Source organism: Babylonia areolata, chromosome 29 (genome assembly GCF_041734735.1).
Source record: "Babylonia areolata isolate BAREFJ2019XMU chromosome 29, ASM4173473v1, whole genome shotgun sequence".
NCBI classification, from domain to species: domain Eukaryota; kingdom Metazoa; phylum Mollusca; class Gastropoda; order Neogastropoda; family Buccinidae; genus Babylonia; species Babylonia areolata.
Window position 1 is genome coordinate 26,087,097 of NC_134904.1, and position 19,753 is coordinate 26,106,849.

Here is a 19,753-nt window from a genome sequence, read left to right on the forward strand (position 1 = left end):
TTGAATAAGTCAAAAAGAACTAAGAAATGATGTGGGTGTAGTATCTGTGTAGAATGTTTTGGTTAGCTACTCTTGGAGTTATTTTGATGTTTGACCTACCTGTTTTGTATGTTAGGTGGTGATGGTTATAATCAAGGTGAACAAATCTACAGGCTAACTGTATGTTCATGCTTTTCCATGTGAGTGCACATGGGTGATAATGCAACATGGGGAACATGTGTGGCTTGGTTGTTGTGATTACCATGTGCTGTAGTCATATGTAATATGCCAGTGGAGTAACAATAAGATCTGAGACCACTGAGAGGTAGTCCTATGTTGGTGCACACAGGTTGTTATATATTTACCAAATTACTTGGTACCTATATGATCCCATGTAATGAGTTTACCAGTGAGATACTCTGCAGAGACAAAGTACTGATTTGTTCAGTCTTAATGGAAACAGCTATTATTGTATGTTGATTGGTCCCAAGGTTGTCATAGCCGAGGGGTGGCAATGGGGACAAGCTCCCATTGTCTATAAAATGCCTCTCACGGCACGCGTCTCCAACAGCCTCTGACAACTAAGTCCAGCTCCTAGCCTGCTCGTGTGGCTTAGATATAAGCCCGGCGGAACTGCTACTACTAATAGGAGAAGGGGCGAAGGCAGGTTACCTGGCACCTGAAAACCAGTGCTTTGGGTAGATGGGGCTCATTAGTCTGGGAATACAGCTCATCTAAGAGAAGGAAAACTGATTTCAAACCTCCGCTGCCTTGCGGCCATACCCACTCATAGGAAAGGCTTCGGGAGTCAACCCTGAGGAAAAATCCAGGCAGATGGAGTCCGTTAGCCTCAGCAGGCAGTTCTTCCAAGAGAAGGAAAACTCCCAAGAGAAAACCCGGCCAACTGTAAACCATTACCAGAACAGGAGATCACCGAAGACGACGCCACAGTGGCCTCTCTAAGGGGTGTGATCTAGTCAAAACCGGCTGTGCACGCAGTCTACGATACATGGCTACGCAGACGACGTTGGACCGATGTGGTGTCGTCTTCCTGGACCATGGCCGGGGGGAGACGGTGCTGGGCCCTCAGCCTCAAAGGGGCCCATCCACTACTACCGACCACGGACGCGAAGCTTCCCAGACTCTTTGGGGAGGACAGAATGGAGCACATGGGCAAGCAGCACTTCGTATCGTCCACTGGAATGCGGAAGGAGTACAGCGCAAGAAGGTTGAGCTCCAACGGTTTCTGCGTGAAAATGCGATCGATGTATGTTGCATCCAAGAGACCCACCTCAAGAACACTCACCGCTTTTTCATAAGAGGTTACAAGTTGTTTAGACAAGACCGAGAGAACAGACCAAAGGGAGGCCTCATCACCCTGGTAAGAAACAACATCCCAGCGGCAGAGACCCAGAGTTCTGGTCAAGCTGATCTTGACACAGAATTTCTGGGAGTCAAGTTGGTGTTGCCAGGCACGTCAGTGACAGTCCTCAATGTCTACTCACCTACAAACCAAACACAGCTTGATTCTATCCTCGTTGACTCCGACAGCTGGATCATCACAGGAGACTTTAACAGCCACTCACCCAGCTGGGGCTACCAAGATCTTAACAAGAAGGGAGAAGATGTGGAAAACTGGGCAATCAGTAACCAGCTGATCCTCATCAACAGTCCAAAAGATCCACCTACGTGCTACTCACGAGCATGGAGGACCACAAGCACTCCTGACCTGGCCTTCGCGACAGACGACATCCATAGCATTGCCCAAAGGGAGGTGTCGCCCCAGCTTGGAGGCAGCAACCACAGGCCAGTGATCATTACAGTACAGAGACATTTTGAAACCCATCCCACCAGGCTCCCTGCAAGCTGGAATTACAAGAAGGCAAACTGGGACCTTTTCAAGCACGAGGCAGACAAGAGGACTTCTGCGCTGACACTGTCGCACCAAGACATCAACGAAAATGCCAAGAATTTTAATAGGGCAATATTAGACGCGGCGAGGCAAACGCAGGAACTACCGTCCCTATTGGACACCTGAGCTCGACACCCTGCACAAGACCCTCAGTGAAGCCAGGGACACGATGGAGAGCTCCCCCACTGACGAAACTGTAGAGACACACAACAGAGCGAAAGCTGCGTTCATAAAGGAAAAGCTGCAAGCAACACGCAAGAGTTGGCAAGACAAGACATCCTCCCTGAACATGGAGACAGACATGCAGGGGCTCTGGAAGCTGACAAAGAAACTAAACGATGACAACCCCAGCAGAGGCAAGACCGTCATCGAGCAGGACAACCAGCTGAAAACAGAAAAGGCCGCAGCCAACACCTTTGCGGAACTATACCGAGAGGAGAGTACGATCCACATGTCCAGACAGTGCATCAAGCAGGTACGAGAGGAAACCACGAAACTTATGACATCAGACCCACATGGCATAGATAACAGCTGTACAAGCGAACCACTAACCATGAAGGAGCTGAAACAAGGCATTCGCAAGCTGAAGCCCAAGAAAGCTCCGGGGCCTGATGGTGTCACTGGTGACATGCTGAAGCACCTGGGACCAGCATCCAGAACAGTGCTGCTTCAGATCTTCAACTACAGCTGGACAGCAGGAGTCGTGCCTTCCATCTGGAAAGAGGCAGAGATCATCCCGATCCCAAAGAAGGGAAAGAACAAGAAGGATCCCCACAGCTACAGACCAATCAGCCTTCTGAGCTGTGTCGGCAAGCTGCTGGAAAGGATTGTCAACCGCCGCCTCACCTTCCTCCTGGAAACACAGAACATCCTTTCACCTACCCAGACCGGCTACAGAAAATTCCGAAACACAGAAGATCAACTAGCCCTCCTTGTCCAGGACATCGAAAACTCTTTTCAGGAGAAGAAGACACTGGCCGTGTTTTCTGACCTGTCGAGAGCGTTTGACAAAGTGTGGAAGGAGGGCCTCATCCTGAAACTTCTCCAAGCCGGCGTACATCGCAAGATGTACATGTGGATCCAATACTACCTCTTCGGCAGGACTGCAAGGGTCAAACTAGACAGCTTCCACAGCAGAAAGGTCAAGCTACGTGACGGTGTCCCCCAGGGAGAAGTGCTTTCCCCAACATTGTTTCTGTTGTATATCAACGACATCAGAGACAACATCACAAAGCACGTCTCCAACAGTCTGCACGCAGACGACCTGGCAGTATGGACATCCGCTGAACACACCAGCACGGCCTCCTACCGGCTTCAGGAAGTCGTCAGCAATATCGCTACATGGACAGAAGACTGAGGTTTTGAGCTCAACACCACAAAAACCAACACAACACTTTTCTCTCTCTCCACCACCAACGAGCAAGTCAAGCTGAAGCTCCAGGGACAGGTCTTGCCCCAGACGAATATACCAACATTCCTTGGTGTCAAGTTGGACACCCGCCTGACCTGGAGGCCCCAGATTGAGGAGATGGAAAGGAGAGGCATCCACAAGCTAACCCTGCTGAAGAAGCTGGCCGGGACGACTTGGGGAGCAGACAGCAGGCTTCTCGCCAGGGTCTACATGGGAGCGGTCAGACCCACCATGGAGTAAGCCTCAACCTCGTGGGGCACAGCCTCCAAGACCAACAAGAGCCAGCTCGACAAAGTCCAAAATATGGGACTACGCCTCATACTTGGAGCCATGAGGTCCACGCCGATCCATGACATGGAGAAAACTGCTAACGTTGAGCCCCTGGAGAGAAGACGCGACCTGAAAGTCCTGATGCAGGGAGAGAAGCTCAGAAGACTGCCCTCACATCACCTACACCACAGACTGGAGCAGCCCACCAAGAACTGTCTCAAACGTCAGAGCCTCAACCACCAGTATAAAGCAGTCAGAGCACAGCACAGCGATGTTCTGGCGGCAAAAGGGGAGTCATGCACTGATCTTGCCTTGCCTGACTGGAGGCTTGACCAAGAGATAGAGGCCACCATCAGCCTCAGAGTTCCTGGCATCACCACCAAAGACCAGCAACCAGCTACTCTCAAGATCCTGACTCTGGCCATGATAGAGGAGTCCTACCCAGCCAGCTCCTGGACCCATGTATACACGGACGGATCAGCGGAGGAAGCCACATACAACAGAGGCAGTGGTGTCTACGTCAGATTTCCCGATGGAGAGCACAGCAGCATCGTACTCCCTGGAGGAAAGCTCTGTTCCAATTTCAGAGCTGAAGTCCTGGCCATCAAAACAGCAGCAGAATTCCTCTCCTCCTGTGGAAAGCCCCTTGGCAGCATCTCCATCTTCACTGACTCCGTATCCACACTCCAGGCCCTTGACTCCCCTGATCCTGGCCCACTGATCCAGTCCCTTAAGGCCTCCCTCACAACCCTTACCCAAACAGCCCCAACGACCCTCCAGTGGGTGCCTGCACATGTAGGCCTCCCAGGCAACGAGCGTGCAGACCACCTTGCTAAGGAAGGAAGCCAGCTCACACAGCCAACCATTCCTGCCACGTATGAGGAAGCAAAAACTCTCCTCCGCAGCAGATTCCGAAGAGGCTGGGTCACCCTGAACGGAGGCTACCAGGCACACCAAGATCCCATCAGGACACTGGAAAGAAGACACCAGACTACCATCTACCGCCTTCACACAGGACACTGCGGCCTCTGAGCACACCTGAAGAGGATTGGAGTGGCAGCCACATCCCTATGTGATTGTGGCCAGGCTGACCAGACCCCATCCCATATTCTCCAAGACTGCCCCCTGTATGAGAAGATGCGGCAGCAGTCCTGGCCTGGGGGTGCTGACCTCAACACCAAGCTCTGGGGGACGGCAGCCGATCTTCACCAGACATCCGAGTTTGTGGCATCCCTCAGACTTCGACCCTGACTGCGTAGCTGTCGAACGCAAAGAAGAAGAAGAAGAAGTATGTTGATTTAACAGGAGTTAAACACTGGGAGTTAGTATCTGTCAATCATATATTTGGTGCACATTATCTTATGTGTGTGTCACTGACTGTTGGTGGTAAGCTAAATGGAGCTTGTTTTACATTTTTTACATAGATCTCTTTGAGAAAAGAGTGTACGGCTAGACATTGAGTGAAGGAAGAGAGAAAGGTTATCTGTGGAGTTGTTTAATTTGTCCAGACAACATACTGATGTTTCTGTTTCATCAATGCAGTGATGTCTAGCATATGTTTTGGTATTGATTTAACCTGGGTTTTCAGGTGTGCTGTTTAAGTTAGAGAAATAAACACCTCTATTCATCTTACCAAAAGACCCTGCTGTGGTACGAGGAGAGAGTAGATTGTGCACCTATCCTCTGCCTGGTATTCTATCCTACCCGCTACTTCTTCACCTTCTACCCCTACACCTCCACCACCCTTTTACATAAGTATGGTACTCTATTATTATAATTATTATCATTAAATGAATATGTGATCCACAATAACTTTTCAAAAATAAACATTGCAAATACACATGCATAAATACTCTCTCTCTCTCTCTCTCCCTCTCACACACACACACACACACACACACACACACACACACACCATCCCCAACAAATGAATATCTGGATCAAAATCAGCCCAATGTCCAACCCACTATTCTGAAAATGGCACACCACTACACCCACTCCACTGCCCCTCCGCCTTCCCTCATGACTATGTGTCCTGATTCACTCTGCACATTGTAATCTGACACTAATTTTCATTGAACAGTAGCCAAATCCTGTGTCATGGCGTTTAGTTTTGCTCACACTGGGCTTGGACAAGGCATCACCATTTTGCTTGCCCACATCGATAATGAGTTGTTGACATGCTCCTGTCAGCCAATAAAACCACTTGAAAAACCATATTCCTGGTAGCTACCAATATAATCATTCCAAAACAATTAAAAAAACAAAAAAAACTTACATAAAATGGAAATATTCAGCTGCCATTTGGGTACGGCTTCCATGACATCGGCATGGGAGTGAATTATCTGCTGTTTAAGAACGACTTTCATGGCAGTCTAAAGGTTAACTGATGACAGAAGAGTACAAGGAGACAGGTTAGGAATCAAAAAGAGAACGGAGTCTGTTCACTAGGGTTTTCTAACAGTAAACTAACTTTTCTGACAGTACAGTTTGTGACAAGTCACTGTGCACTTACCAGTGGTAATTGATGGTGATGCAATACAGCCCCGCCTCCAGCCGCAAGCTGTCTAGGTCGTCATCATACTTGATGATGAGAGCCTTCAGCAGTCCTGGGGGTCTGTCACTGCCTCTCAGAGTCACTTCCTCCACCGTACCTTTCTCCACCTGGTCCAGGTACTCATTGATCTTCAAGCGCACTGTGTCAACACATATCCAACAGTTAGTTACATTTGGATTTAACGTTGACACCCAAAGCATCCAAACGAACATCCCAGGATTTTTGGGTGAGGGGATCTATCTAGCACTTTACTGACACCACCAGAAAGACAACAAAAAAATGTCAGTGATAATGCCAATTGTGTTGGGTGTTTGTGATTCAAAATCGTAACATTTGGACTGCAAGCTCAGCCAGTTGAGCCAAGCTGGCACCAACATCCAAAAGATCTGAATGCATGTTTTTAACTTCATTCAAGTACAGATGTTGGTAAGTTCATTTTAGAAATAGGTGTAAGCGGTGTGAAGTTTGTTCTTCAATTCGATCAGATCTGCTTTGTATGAATGGTCCTATGTCTATGACCATAACCTCTGTGGCTGGTGAAGTTTAGCACACACACACACACACACACACAAATATACATACATATACATATATATATATATATAGAGAGAGAGAGAGAGAGAGAGAGAGAGAGATTGAGAGAGAGAGAGAGTCATAATTCTTTTGTTGAAACTTTTCTTTTTTTAAACTCTTTTTTTCATTTAGTTTCAGCAATATGCTTGTGTTCATGTGTATAATCCTCGAAGCTTGGTTAGTTGGTAGATTTGTTTTTTGTTTGAAACATCTGAGCTCGGAGATGGCTTTCCAGCTAGGTCAGCTATAAATTAATGTGCAATGAACTGTGCTGAAATTTGTTGCAAAGAACATGCCATAGCCTTAACAGTGTGTGTTTGTTGTTTAATATTTCTCATTCTCCTTGCTTCATTTAATCTCTGGTCATGGCCACTGAGCTACAAACTGTGTATGTGTAGTTTCCATATTTTCAGGTAAGATAACAAAACAAAACCCTGTACAGAACACACATTTTGTGCATGCTAAACAGCCCAAAGAAAAGAAATTGAGGGCTGTCAAACTTCATAAGCAAAATGTATGACCAGCAAGTATATGGTGGTGTGTGTCCATCGAGATCGATGATGACCATCGTTGTCATCCAGCTGGGGGATGGGGGCAGGGTGGTGGTGGTGGGGGGGGGGGGGGGATGCTCATGAATCTATCTGTGAGTGCGCAAATGGCTGAATAGTCCAATCTGCGCACGAAATGTTCGCTGACAGTTGGGGCAGACAAAGACAGGCATATCATTGCCAGGGAGCTTGTTTGCCCTTGACTTTCTGGCCTGCCTCTTCTGAACAGCTGCAGCAGTCCTGTTGGCCTCGCACAACTTGGCACCTTTGTGCACAGCAGCGCGCCATTTGTCATGGTCCATTGCATATTCCTCCCATGAGTCAGGGTTGGTATCAAACGCTTTCAGAGAGACTTTCAGAGTATCTCTGAAGCGCTTCTTCTGACCTCCGTGTGATCTCTTCCCTTGTTGCAGCTCGCCATAGAAGAGCCTTTTGGGCAGCCGATGGTCTGGCATGTGCGCCACGTGTCCAGCCCAGCGAAGCTGGGACTGCATCAGGATGGTGAAGATGTTGGGAAGGGTGGCTCTTGCAAGCACCTCCGTGTCTGGGGTCCTGTCTTGCCACTTGATGTTCAGTAGCTTCCTTAGGCATGTTGTGTGGAAGTGGTTCAGCTTCTTGGCATGTCGTTGGTACACTGTCCAAGTTTCGCAGGTGTACAGCAGTGTGGGGAGAACTACTGCTCTGTAGACCTTTAGTTTGGTCTCAAGACCAATGCCTCTTCTGTTCCAGACATTTGCATAGAGTCTACCAAAAGTTGCGCTTGCTCTTGCAATCCTGACGTTCACTTCATCATCGATGGTCGCATTTCGTGACAGTGTGCTGCCAAGGTATGTGAACTGCTCCACGGCACTGAGTCTCTGACCGTTAACTGTGATGTTGGGCTCAACGTGGGGTTTCCCTGGGGCTGGCTGATGGAGAACTTCAGTTTTCCTCGTGCTGATGGTAAGGCTGAAGTTCCTGCTGGCAGTGGCAAACTTGTCGATGCTGAGTTGCATGTCAGCTTCAGATCCAGCGTTGAGGGCACAATCATCAGCAAACAAAAAGTCTCTGATGATGTCTGTCATGATCTTCGTTTTTGCTTGAAGCCTTCTGAGGTTAAACAGCTTGCCATCTGTTCGGTACTTTAGGCCGATTCCAACATCGCCATCTCTGAAGGCATCAGTAAGCACTGCAGAGAACATGAGGCTGAGCAGTGTTGGAGCCAGGACGCAGCCTTGCTTGACACCATTTGTGACAGCAAAAGGAGCAGATGTTTCGCCATTGTCCTGGACTCGAGCCTGCATGCCTTCATGGAATTGGCTGACCAAGGAAATAAATTTCCGAGGGCATCTGTACTTGGCCATGATCTTCCACAGTCCCTCTCTACTCACAGTGTCGAAGGCTTTAGTGAGGTCGACATACGTGGAGAACAGATCAGCATTTTGCTCCTGACATTTCTCTTGCAGCTGCCTTGCAGCAAACACCATGTCGGTGGTTCCGTGCTCTTTCCGGAATCCACATTGGCTCTCAGGCAAATGACCTTGGTCAAGGTGTGCTGTGAGGCGGTTTAGTAGGATCCTGGCAAGTATCTTGCCTGCGATGGAGAGCAAGGAAATGCCCCGATGGTTATCACAGGCTTGCCGGTTCCCCTTTCGCTTGTACAAGTGAATGATAGATGCATCTTTGAAATCCTGGGGGATCGTCTCTTCTTTCCACAAGAGTAAGTACAGCTGATGGAGCTTCTCAGTCAGCACAGTGCCTCCATCCTTGTAGACCTCTGCTGGTATGGAGTCTGAGCCAGGTGCTTTGCCACTGGATAGCAGATGGATTGCTTTCTGAGTCTCAAGAAGTGTTGGCGGATCGTCCAGTGCTTCATTGATGGGGACTTGTGGGAGACGGTCTATGGCTTCATCATTTATGGAGGAAGGGCGATTTAAGACACTGTTGAAGTGCTCAGCCCAGCGTTTGAGAATTTTCTCCTTCTCAGTGATCAAGGTATTCCCATCTGCACTGAGGAGGGGGGATGATCCTGAGGATGTGGGGCCATAGGCTTCTTTTAAGGCATCATAGAACCTCTTCATATCGTGCCTGTCAGCATATCCCTGGATCTCATCAGCTTTGTCACTCAGCCACTTATCCTGAATCTGACGTAACTTTTGCTGAACAGTCCTGTGGATGGCATTGTACGCATCCTTTTTTGATGTGGACTTTGGGTTGCTCAGGCAGGCTTGATGCAGACGGCGTTTCTCATCCAGAAGCTGCTTGATTTCATCACAGTTTTCATCAAACCAGTCTTTGTGCTTTCTGGTCATGGGTACCAGGGTCTCTGAAGCTGTACTATAGATCAGCTCATGCAGGGTCCTCCAGTCAGACTCCACATTCTGGTTATCCAGAGAGGCAGATTCCAGACGATCTTCCAGCAGCTCCACAAAGGTCTGTTTGATGGTGATGTTTTTCAGCTTAGCGATGTTGAGCTGTTTTGGAGCCTTCTGGCCTTGGGGGCGTCTCGGGCTGGATTCGAATATTCAGCTTCCAGACTACAAGGCGATGGTCTGTCCAACACTCGGCGCCGCACATGGTCTTTGTCACACGTACATCTTGCCTATCCCTTTTCCTGACGATGACGTAATTGATGAGATGCCAATGCTTTGAGCGAGGGTGCATCCATGACGTCCTGTTACGGGTAGGGAGGCAGAAAACTGTGTTGGTTATCAGCAGTTCGTGCTCTGCACAGGTCTGAAGCAAAAGCAATCCATTTGGGTTGCAGTGGCCCATGCCATGCTTTCCAATCACTCCATCCCAGGAGATGTAGTCAGAGCCAACTCTAGCATTGAAGTCCCCAAGAATGATGAGCTTGTCCGCTTTAGGGATAGCAGCAATGACAGAGTTAAGGTCCTCGTAGAACTTCGCCTTCACTTCATCCGGGTTGGTCATGGTTGGGGCGTATGCACTGACAATGGTGAGGTGCTTCTGGCCAGATGCCAGTGGGAGTTTCATGGTCATAAGCCTATCGTTGACTCCCTTTGGGATTCCAGCTAGCTTGCTGACAAGTGCTGTTTTTACTGCAAAACCAACGCCAGCCTCATGTCGCTCTTTGCTTCCTCGTCCACTCCAGAAGAAGGTGTAACCAGATCCCCGTTCACAGAGCTCACCTTCGCCTGCAAGCCGAGTCTCACTCAAGGCTGCAATGTCGATGTTGTATCTGGCGAGTTCGGATGCAACTAGTGCCGTTCTCCTTTGGGGTCTGTCCGCGTTATCTCTGTCCAGGAGAGTCCGTATGTTCCAAGCACCAATGGTGAGAGGAACGATCCTTGTTTTTTTCTTTTCTTTCACTTTGTTTCGACCGCTGATGTAGGGTCCCCGCCAGCCGCGGTATGCTGGCCAGGGCGATATGGAGCAGGCAATTTTTAGGGCACCTTTTCTAGCCCCTTCCTCATGCCAGGGAGATGAGCAGTGCATTCCTAAAGAGGGCTGCTCAGACGCTCAGACGGCTGCCGAGCTCCATCGCTGCTCCTGTCGATGAAGAACGTCCCTATGGCCTGAGCTGCCTGCGTGCAGGTCTGCGGCTGCGACTGCCAGTGTACCCACACCTGTCGTTTCGTCGCTCGCCTGTCGCCACAGGACTTGGGGGTGATGAAATGATGAAGGATGAAAGGTCAATAAGGATGACTGATGACTTGCGCGATGAGTTTGTTTAAAGTGAAGAGGAGTTGTGCAACATCGACCTCACTCTCTCGTCCGGGTCCACCAATTTCCAGTGGCAAGACTAAGTCGAGACGACTGGAGGATGAGCACGGATGCAGTGGATGACCAAGATATCCTTTCAGTGTCTCATCTTGCTCTCTGCACTCCACAGTGCGTTGCTGTAACCGCCTTCCTCTCCGTTGAACCGATAGGTTTCTCCCGCAGATTCTGCCAGATCCAGACTTTGCATGCATGGGTAGACACACCCTGGGGGCCAACTGCGTGTGGCATGCACACAGCACGGTGGAGCTAGATGGCCGTCGGTGGCTCTCCTGAGCCGATGCCCTTTTATGGATCTCGTTTTTAATTCCATAAAGGTGTCTAGCCACCCACCTCAGCAGTCCCGGAAGGGAGCGGTGAGAGTGTCGGTTTAGTCGCCGGCAATCCGACCCTGAACAGGTTGTATTGGATTTCAGGTTACCAGTAGCAGATCTAATGACCTGACCTGACATTAAGCAAGTATATACAGACAGCAGGAAAACAATAGGGCACTGCACTGCAGTGACAGCTCTTTTCACTATAACTTCACACACAGCAACAATTTCACACACTCATATCTGCTGTGTTAAGAAAGCAGTAACACACACATACACATGCATGCATGTGCATGCCCCCAGACCCAAATAAATACTCTAAGAGATAGTTCATGGCCTTGGACTGACAAAGACAAATGACATCAGATCTGACCAAAATATGTGTGAGCATACACTCTGTTTCTAGCTTTTCCCTGTCCTTTTCGTCTCTTCTTCTTTTCTTATTTTCTGCCTTGCTGGTCCATTCACCTACATTTTTTCTAGTCATTTCTGGATTTGATGGTTTGGCAAGGTGCAAGGTGCCCCTTTGGAATTTTTGGTGTTGTATACATGTCATCATAAATGATTTTGTGTAATTTATAAAGTAAGGTGCATTTTCATGCTAGTTTCTGTATATCATCGAAATGGCCAAATTCAGAGCCATGTCCCAATTTCTGTGTGTACGAGTGTGACTGTACTTGTACCTGATTCCCCCCCCCCCCCCCCCCCCCCCCCGCCTCCCCCCCCCTGCCTTTCCTGCTCCAGTGTTATGAGGCTGATATTTTCAGACTTTTTCAGCCCTGATGAAGCCCTGTGTAGTTGGATGGGCAGTGAGCAACAAATGAAAATGCAATTGTAACTTAAAGGAAGAAAAAATCACTGTCTCTGTCTCTCTCTCTCCAACTGACATTGAGATGTTTTGTTGTCGCTGCTGTTTTGGGGGGCAGGAGGGTTCAGGGTGGGGGGGAGGGTTAATTGTTTGTTATTGTTTTTGTTTTTTTTAAAGACCATTACCATCAGCTGTTACGATTTCTGGTCTGTGCAAAGTAAAAAATAATAAAGTGATAGGAAAGGCACTTTTCGCTTGCAAATGATTGTTTTGATTAATATTTAACGCTGGGCTTTCTGGTGATTGTCAAGTATTTTGTCAAAATCTGGTATGTGTAAATGTAACTGTAGGTTGAGTTTTGTATCAAATGTCTTTGTATGTTTGTTCAGAGGTTTGCTGGTTATTTTTTACATTTGGTCTCTAATTTGTTATTCAATTCCATATGTTCACTTTAAAAAGAAGGCTTCTCATAATGATTACAGCATCTGCTTTGTCAGCTCAGTAAGAGAACTGGACAGGTTGCTGCCATTTCACCAATAAGGTTTATATGATGCAAGATGGATAGCTCCATGACAATTGTCTCAGTCAAGTGTCAAGGTTTGAACACTAGTCAAAAAAGAAGAGATATATTTCATTACATAATTACTCGAGGAAAAAAAAAAAACTTTTTTTTTTCTTCTCAAGCAACGCGTCTAATGCAGGAGGGGTTGCCATACTTTTTAACAACAATTTTGAGTTTAAGGTCAAAAAAGTATATGGGGGTGACAGGGGAAACAGTATTATGGTGTTAGTTGAAATTGAACAAAATGACTTTCTGTTTGTTAATACATATGGTCCTAATAGAGATAACCCAGAAATCTTAGAATACTTTAAGTGAAAACTTTAAAAGATTTTAATGTTAGTAATACAATATTTTGACGGAGATTTTAATTTATCATTCGATCCAGTGAGAGATTACTATAATTATAAAAATGTTAACAATCAAAAAGCTAGAGAGATTGTAGACAATTATGATTTACTATTTAGATTAAATGGTATTTGGAGATAATTAAGCCAAGATTGTCGCAGGTATACATGGAGAAGAACTAACCCATTTCAACAAGCTAGTTTGGATTTGTAGTTTCTTTCGTTGAAGACGTAGATATTGATTACGGGTATAGGACTGACCACTACAATAATCTTGTTAAGACAAAAATTTGATGAAAATTGTAAACGCAAAACTTTCTGGGAATTTAACTCATCATTACTGAAGGATAAGTATTATTTAGAAGAAATCATTAAAGAGACAAAGCATGTTAAAGAAGAACATGCAGTTAGCCCATATTCAAGGGAGGCAGTAGACACCATTTGATTACTAGACTTACAACTGTCAGTTCCTGATGATTTGTTCATAGACTTTTTAACAATGAAGATTAGATCAAAGACTATCTGATGCTACAATGAAAAAGAAGAAAACTAACGAAGAGGAGATTATGTTACAATATAAAATTCAGAAACTTGACAAACAAACAAACAAACAACAACAAAATATATATATATATATATATAGATGATGTCAAAAACATAGAATCAAAGAAGGAACAACTGAGAGTTATTCAGGAGAAAAAAATAGAGGGGGTACTTTTAAGATCAAGGGCATGATGGATAACAGAAGGGGAAAAAGTCACTAAATATTTTTGTAATTTGGAAAAACAGTATTATATCAGTAAAAATATGGCCAGATTAAATGAATTACATGGCAATGTTCTGTACAGTCAAAAAGAATTTTTTGAAGAAGTTCAAGGCTTCTGTGAATATCTATATACAGACATTCCACAGTTGACGGCTGAAATAGATGAACTCATAAAAGATATCCCTTGTTTAGACTGATGAAGCATACAATTTAGAAGGTGGTATTATGCTGGAAGAGGCCAGTTTGGTATTAAAGAAAATGAAAAATGATAAAAGTCCTGGTACGGATGGTTTTACAGCAGAATTTTTCAAGTGTTTCTGGAGCAGAATTGGGGGATTTGTAGTTCGGTCATTAAACGCCAGTTTTAGAAATGGAGAGCTTTCATGTGTACAAAAAGGGTTTGTATGTATTCTAAAAGGAGATAAATCAAGAAATTCATTAAGAACTGGAGACCAATATCACTACTTAATGTTATACTCGTATATACAAAATCGCTTCATCATGCATAGCTAATCATATAAAAACTGTTCTTCCTAAGTTAATTGCGGAAGATCAGACCAGATTTATTGGGAATAGATATATTGGGGACAACATTAGGATAATTTATGATATGACAGCTTATTTAGAAGAACACACTCTACTGGACTTTTGTTAAACATTGACTTTGAGAAAGCTTTCAATTCAGTTACCATAGTTGGGATTTCATGCTCAAAGTACTAAAAGCATTTGGCTTCAAAAACGGGATATATATGTAAATGGATAGAAACCTTTTATAGAAATATTAAATTTTATGTTCTTGTAAATGGTCAAGTATCTAGCTGGTTCAATGTAGAATGAGGATGTAGACAGGGAGACCCATTATCACCTTATTTATTCATTTTATAATAATATCATAATTATTATTATTATTATTTATTCATTTTATGTGTTGAGATACTGACAATACTGACACATGAAAACAAAGATATGCACAGTATAATGATAAACAATATGCAGCATTAACTTTCTCAATACGGAAATGACACTGAATTTCTTTTGTAAATCAGGGTTACATATGAATTCTGGTAGGTAAAACTAGTGCAATCTGGCTGGGGAGCACAACAATTCCAATGTTCATTACATGGAGCATTTAGGTATATATTATATACATAGAATGGAACCCAGCAAAATTTAGAATCACAGGAATTTAGTTTACAAACAATTTTGCAATATATCTCAATAAATAACAAACTATTTACAAAATTGCGCAAATATAAACTACTCAAAAAAATTAGATGATTTTGGGTATGGATAAGAAGGCAATTAACATCTCTTGGTAGGGTGGCTGTTTTAAAATCATTAATTTTGTCAAAATTGATTCATCTATGGATGTTGCTGCCAAACCCACCAGACAATTTCTTTTGTGCTTAGCAAAATCAGTGTTGTAGTCTTGCCCAGAACAAAAAGAATGATAAAATCAGCAGAAAAACAGCACATAGAAGTATCAGAGATGGTGGTCTTGGATGACCAGAATTAAATATTTTTGTAGCTTCATTAAAATTGACTTGGATACGGAAAATTGGAACAACTCATCAAAAATGGAAAAATGTTGCACTATCCAGTTTTCCTGTACTTAATGGTATTCACTTATATGGGCCAGGAGCCACATTGTTCTTCTCTAAATTGAATGTATTTTGGACAGAGGTAACTGCATGCAAGCAATTTTTCTATAAAATAAATTGTAAAAACTCTGTTGAACTTCTTGCAGAACCTGTTTGAAAATACATGAATGCAGATAGAGAAAACATTTAGTAGGGGTAAAACATGGATCAACAAAGGAATATATTGTATTGCACACTTTTTGCTTGAAAATGGTTACTTTATTTCTTATGAGGTATATCAATGTAAGCCTAATGTTGATATGAATTTTTTTACGTTTACTAGTTATGAATCAAAAGAATACTTTCGTGAAACACATATAACTGTAGAAAGTGATAAATGTCTGAATACATCTATTATTCAAGAAGTTGATGTCGATATGTAAAGGTTCAAAACAATATCATGATATACTTATGTAAGTTATAAATAATGATATCAATCTACAGTGTTGTTCAAAATTGGACAAAACATCTAACTTAGTAAATGATTGGAATACATGTTTTGTGATACATTAGTAAGATCCCTGACATAAAAATGAAATTATACACAGATGCCTTGGAACACATGTTACATCAAAAGAGATGGGGGGTCTGAACAGTGACCTATGTAGTTTATGTAATACAACGAAAGACAGTATCAGACATGAGTTCTGGCAGTACACGACCATCCAACGATTCTGGCAAGCAATAATGGATGCAATGAATGAAAGATGCCCAAATACTCAAAATTTGAGAATAACCGAACCATTGGCCATACTTGGACTTGACAAAAAACATTGCTATTGATCCCACTTTTTATTTCATTTTGTTATTTACGAAACAATACATGTACCAGTGCAAGTTAAACAAAAATGGACCTGATCTACAATGTTTTAGTAATAGATTGAAACACAAATACACAACTGAAGAGTATATTTGCAAGAACAAACTTTGTTAACAATGATTCTGTCGCCAGATGGTCCATATATAAAGCCCGGTTTACCCATACAAACTAAAGTCAGTAATAAGTTTTCTAAACATTCTACAATATTATCATAATAATGATATAACATTAGTGTGATAGGAAATTTTCTATCTAAAATTACGTTTAAATAACATTCTTACCATGACCCAACTGGTGCAGACTCCGGCAGGGGTCTGACATTCCTGTCCTGTGCAAATTACTATCCACCTATGCGGAAGAAATGAAAGTAACTACGGCCGATAACCTCCTGGCCATCACCAGCGCAGCGAGCAGGGAGAACAGGAAGCGGGGAGGACAGGAGGGTCTTAAATTTGGGTCACGGTAAGTATGTTATTTAAACGTAATTTTAGATAGAAAAATTCCTTTAAATTACACATACTTAACCATGACCCAACTAGTGCAGAATAGCGTGACAAGGTGGAGGGCTCGCCTGTTCTACTGTCTGTGTGCTGTGATGGCCTGTTGTGCAACTACCACAGAAGCGATGCCTCTTCAGCCAACATCCCGCAGGCATGCGACGTCTCTCAGGTAGAAGTCGATGAAGGTGGCAGGGTTTTTCCAGTAGGCAGCATCCATGATGTCTTGCCACTGCAGAGGCAATGCCTCTTGAGCCATCATCCCTAAAGCAATAGACGTCCCTCAAGTAGAATTCGATGAAAGTAGAGTGTACTGTGTCGCCTAAGGATATTGGTGCGGGCAAAGAAGACAGAATTCCATAGCTGTATTGTGGGAGAGGTCTGTGGACCACAGCTGTGCTGATAAATGTAGCGCAAAGAAAATCGGGTCGGTGTGTTGAATCCACACTTTACTGAGAGCCCTTCGAATCAAAGGAAGGGAAGGAAACACATACCCTATAGGGTTGTTTCATTTGAGCGTGGTTGAGCGTCAATGCAAGGAGGTGCACATGTGGTTTGATCTGATGATTCCACATCAGTTGTGGGCCAATACTGGAAGTGATATATGTGTTTGAAGGAAACTGTGGCATGAGACAGAGGTAGGCCACCATGTTGGACTTGCCTTAGGTATGACAGCCAGATCTGTAGAGCTCCTCCATGAGAGCTGACAGGTGATGGGCGCTCCCCCCACCACTTTTTTGTCGTTGCCAAAAAAGACAGCACTGGTATGTTGCCTACGCATAGAATGGCAGACATTTGGCAACAAAAGACTTGATGTCCCTGGTGTCTCTGGGACAGGGCTGTGTAATTGCCCAGGTAGGTACCATCACGAAGGGGCATATGGAAGGCTTGTGGCTTCTCTACCTGAGTGTGGCATGTTGGAGCAACCTGCAGAAAGTTGTCGGCAGTCAATGGCTGGGATGGATCAGGCTGTGGAAGTGCACTTCATGTGCCCGCAGGTCACTGAGTCTCATTCTGTGGTGGAATTCCTAATGGAAGGGGGTTTCCATGGGGAAAATTTTTGCTGAAGGTTCTTTAGTGAGAAAGGGGATCGGATCCATGACAGGCCTCTGGGATGGAGCGGGGCGGGGGCAGGGAGGTAAGTGGCTCAAGATGTGTTGTACTGGCCATTTACATCAAATCACTGATCTGACATAAATTTTCAGTATGGCCAACAGCAGAGTGAGAGCTGTATTATCAGTGGTTTCTTAATTGCAAAGGGAAATCATTTGCAGCTTAGTCTTTCATGAAGGACTATGTCTCTCAGACTAGAAGTCAAATTGCACTGGGACTTAGTGCTGTAGCCTTGGGCCTAACTAGCCTTTGGGATCTGTCCCAATGATGAGTCCTAAGGCCCTCTTGATCGAGGGACTGGGGATGCAACTTGGGCAAAACTATAAATTGTATAATCGAATTCCAGCCCGAATAGTCAGGACAGCAGTTGCCTCCTCTGCTGTTCTAATGGTCATTGTCGTACACGACTGATTAATCGATCGTATATTGGTCCTAGGAGGACACCAATCAGCATGGGTAAATCAGGAAACAGCTGCTGTGTGCCTGAGGGATGAAGGTGTCCACCATGCAGGTTATGTTGAAATGTAAGGAAGCCGGAAGGAGTTGACAGGGTCTTGTGGTGCAACCATGTGTCTGAAAGACATGGTGCTTGCTTCCAAAGTGACAACAAAGTCATCCTCTGACAGGCCCTTGACTGAAGGCTGGGGCTCCATGATGAAATGAAATGAAATGAAATTATGGTGCTTAGAGCCTCGCCGACCACTAAGGCCATCTCAAGGCTATCGCCGCGTCAATAACTACTACAAGGATAAAAAAACAACCAATTAAAACGAGTCACCACTTCAAACTTTCCACTCCAAAGTTTAAAAAAAACTTCCATAGTTTAAAACCTTCAAATCTGGTTAAAAAGGTTCACTTCTTTTAAGAAGTCCATCAGCGCCCACGGAGGGACATCACGAAACAAAGTCTTCAAAGAAACCGCCGTGTAATGTCTGCGTCTAACGTCATGCAGATCCCAACAGTCAAGGAGCACGTGTTTCACGGTGAGAGGCTCGTCACAGGGAATGCATCGAGGGGCCTCCTCCCCCTTCAACAAGTAAGAATGAGTAAAAAAAAGTGTGCCCCGCATGCAGTCTGCACAGCACAGACTCCTCCTTTCTGTTCTTCACCCCCGGAAGGGAGGGTCTCTTTTAGGTCCGGACGGATCTGGAAGAGCTTGTTGTCCGTCTGGGTGTTCCACTCCTCTTGCCAAAGATCCTTAACGTAAGTGTTGACCTTCCGCTTCATGTCTGTATAGGGTACCAAGGATCTGGACAATTCTTTCTTTACAGCGTTCCTGGCCAGCAGGTCCGCCCTTTCGTTACCACGAATGCCAACATGTCCGGGAACCCAGGCCAACACAACCTCGTATCCTTTCTTCGTTGCGAGAGTAAAAGTTTCATAAAATTCCAGCAGTTTGGGATGAGTGATATTCCTGCAGGCGATCGCCTCCAGGGCTGACAACGAGTCGGAAAAGATCATGAATCTCTTCTGTTTCGAAGAGAGAACCATTTTTAACCCCAGAACCAGTGCGGTCAGTTCCGCGGTGTACACCGAGCTGTCAGACAGGATGTGTTCCGTTGAGGGCCGGTCAGGAAAGGCGGGACAGAACGCAGATGCGGCGACTCCGTCCTCTGACTTGGAACCGTCAGTGAAGATGCTTTGAAAAGTGGGGAATTTGTGGCACAGTTCCAAAAAGTAGGTTCTGTAGGCCAGAGAACTGGTGGTGTCCTTACGGTACGAGGCCAGATCGAATCGGACCTCAGGTGTTGTAAAGGTCCACGGAGGGCTGTCAGGGAACTTAGAGAAATCCGAGATGCCACCGACATCCAGATCGGCCTTTTCTAAGTGCGGCTGAATGCGGAGTCCGAGAGGAGGTATGCAGTTTGGGTTGTCTGTAAATTTCTTATCGAAAGGGTTGTTGAATACAGCGTCGT

The 19,753-nt window shown here is 45.1% G+C and overlaps 1 protein-coding gene across 1 annotated transcript in view; it reads right to left on the reverse strand.

Annotated features, from left to right (window-relative positions):
* The window catches only part of LOC143275037 (uncharacterized), a 94,540-nt gene that overhangs the window by 31,297 nt on the left and 43,490 nt on the right, over positions 1-19,753 (reverse strand). Inside the window, exon 3 of the mRNA XM_076579100.1 lies at positions 6,088-6,268. Coding sequence (XP_076435215.1) covers positions 6,088-6,268 — 181 coding nt within the window. The remainder of the gene's footprint in view (positions 1-6,087; positions 6,269-19,753) is intronic.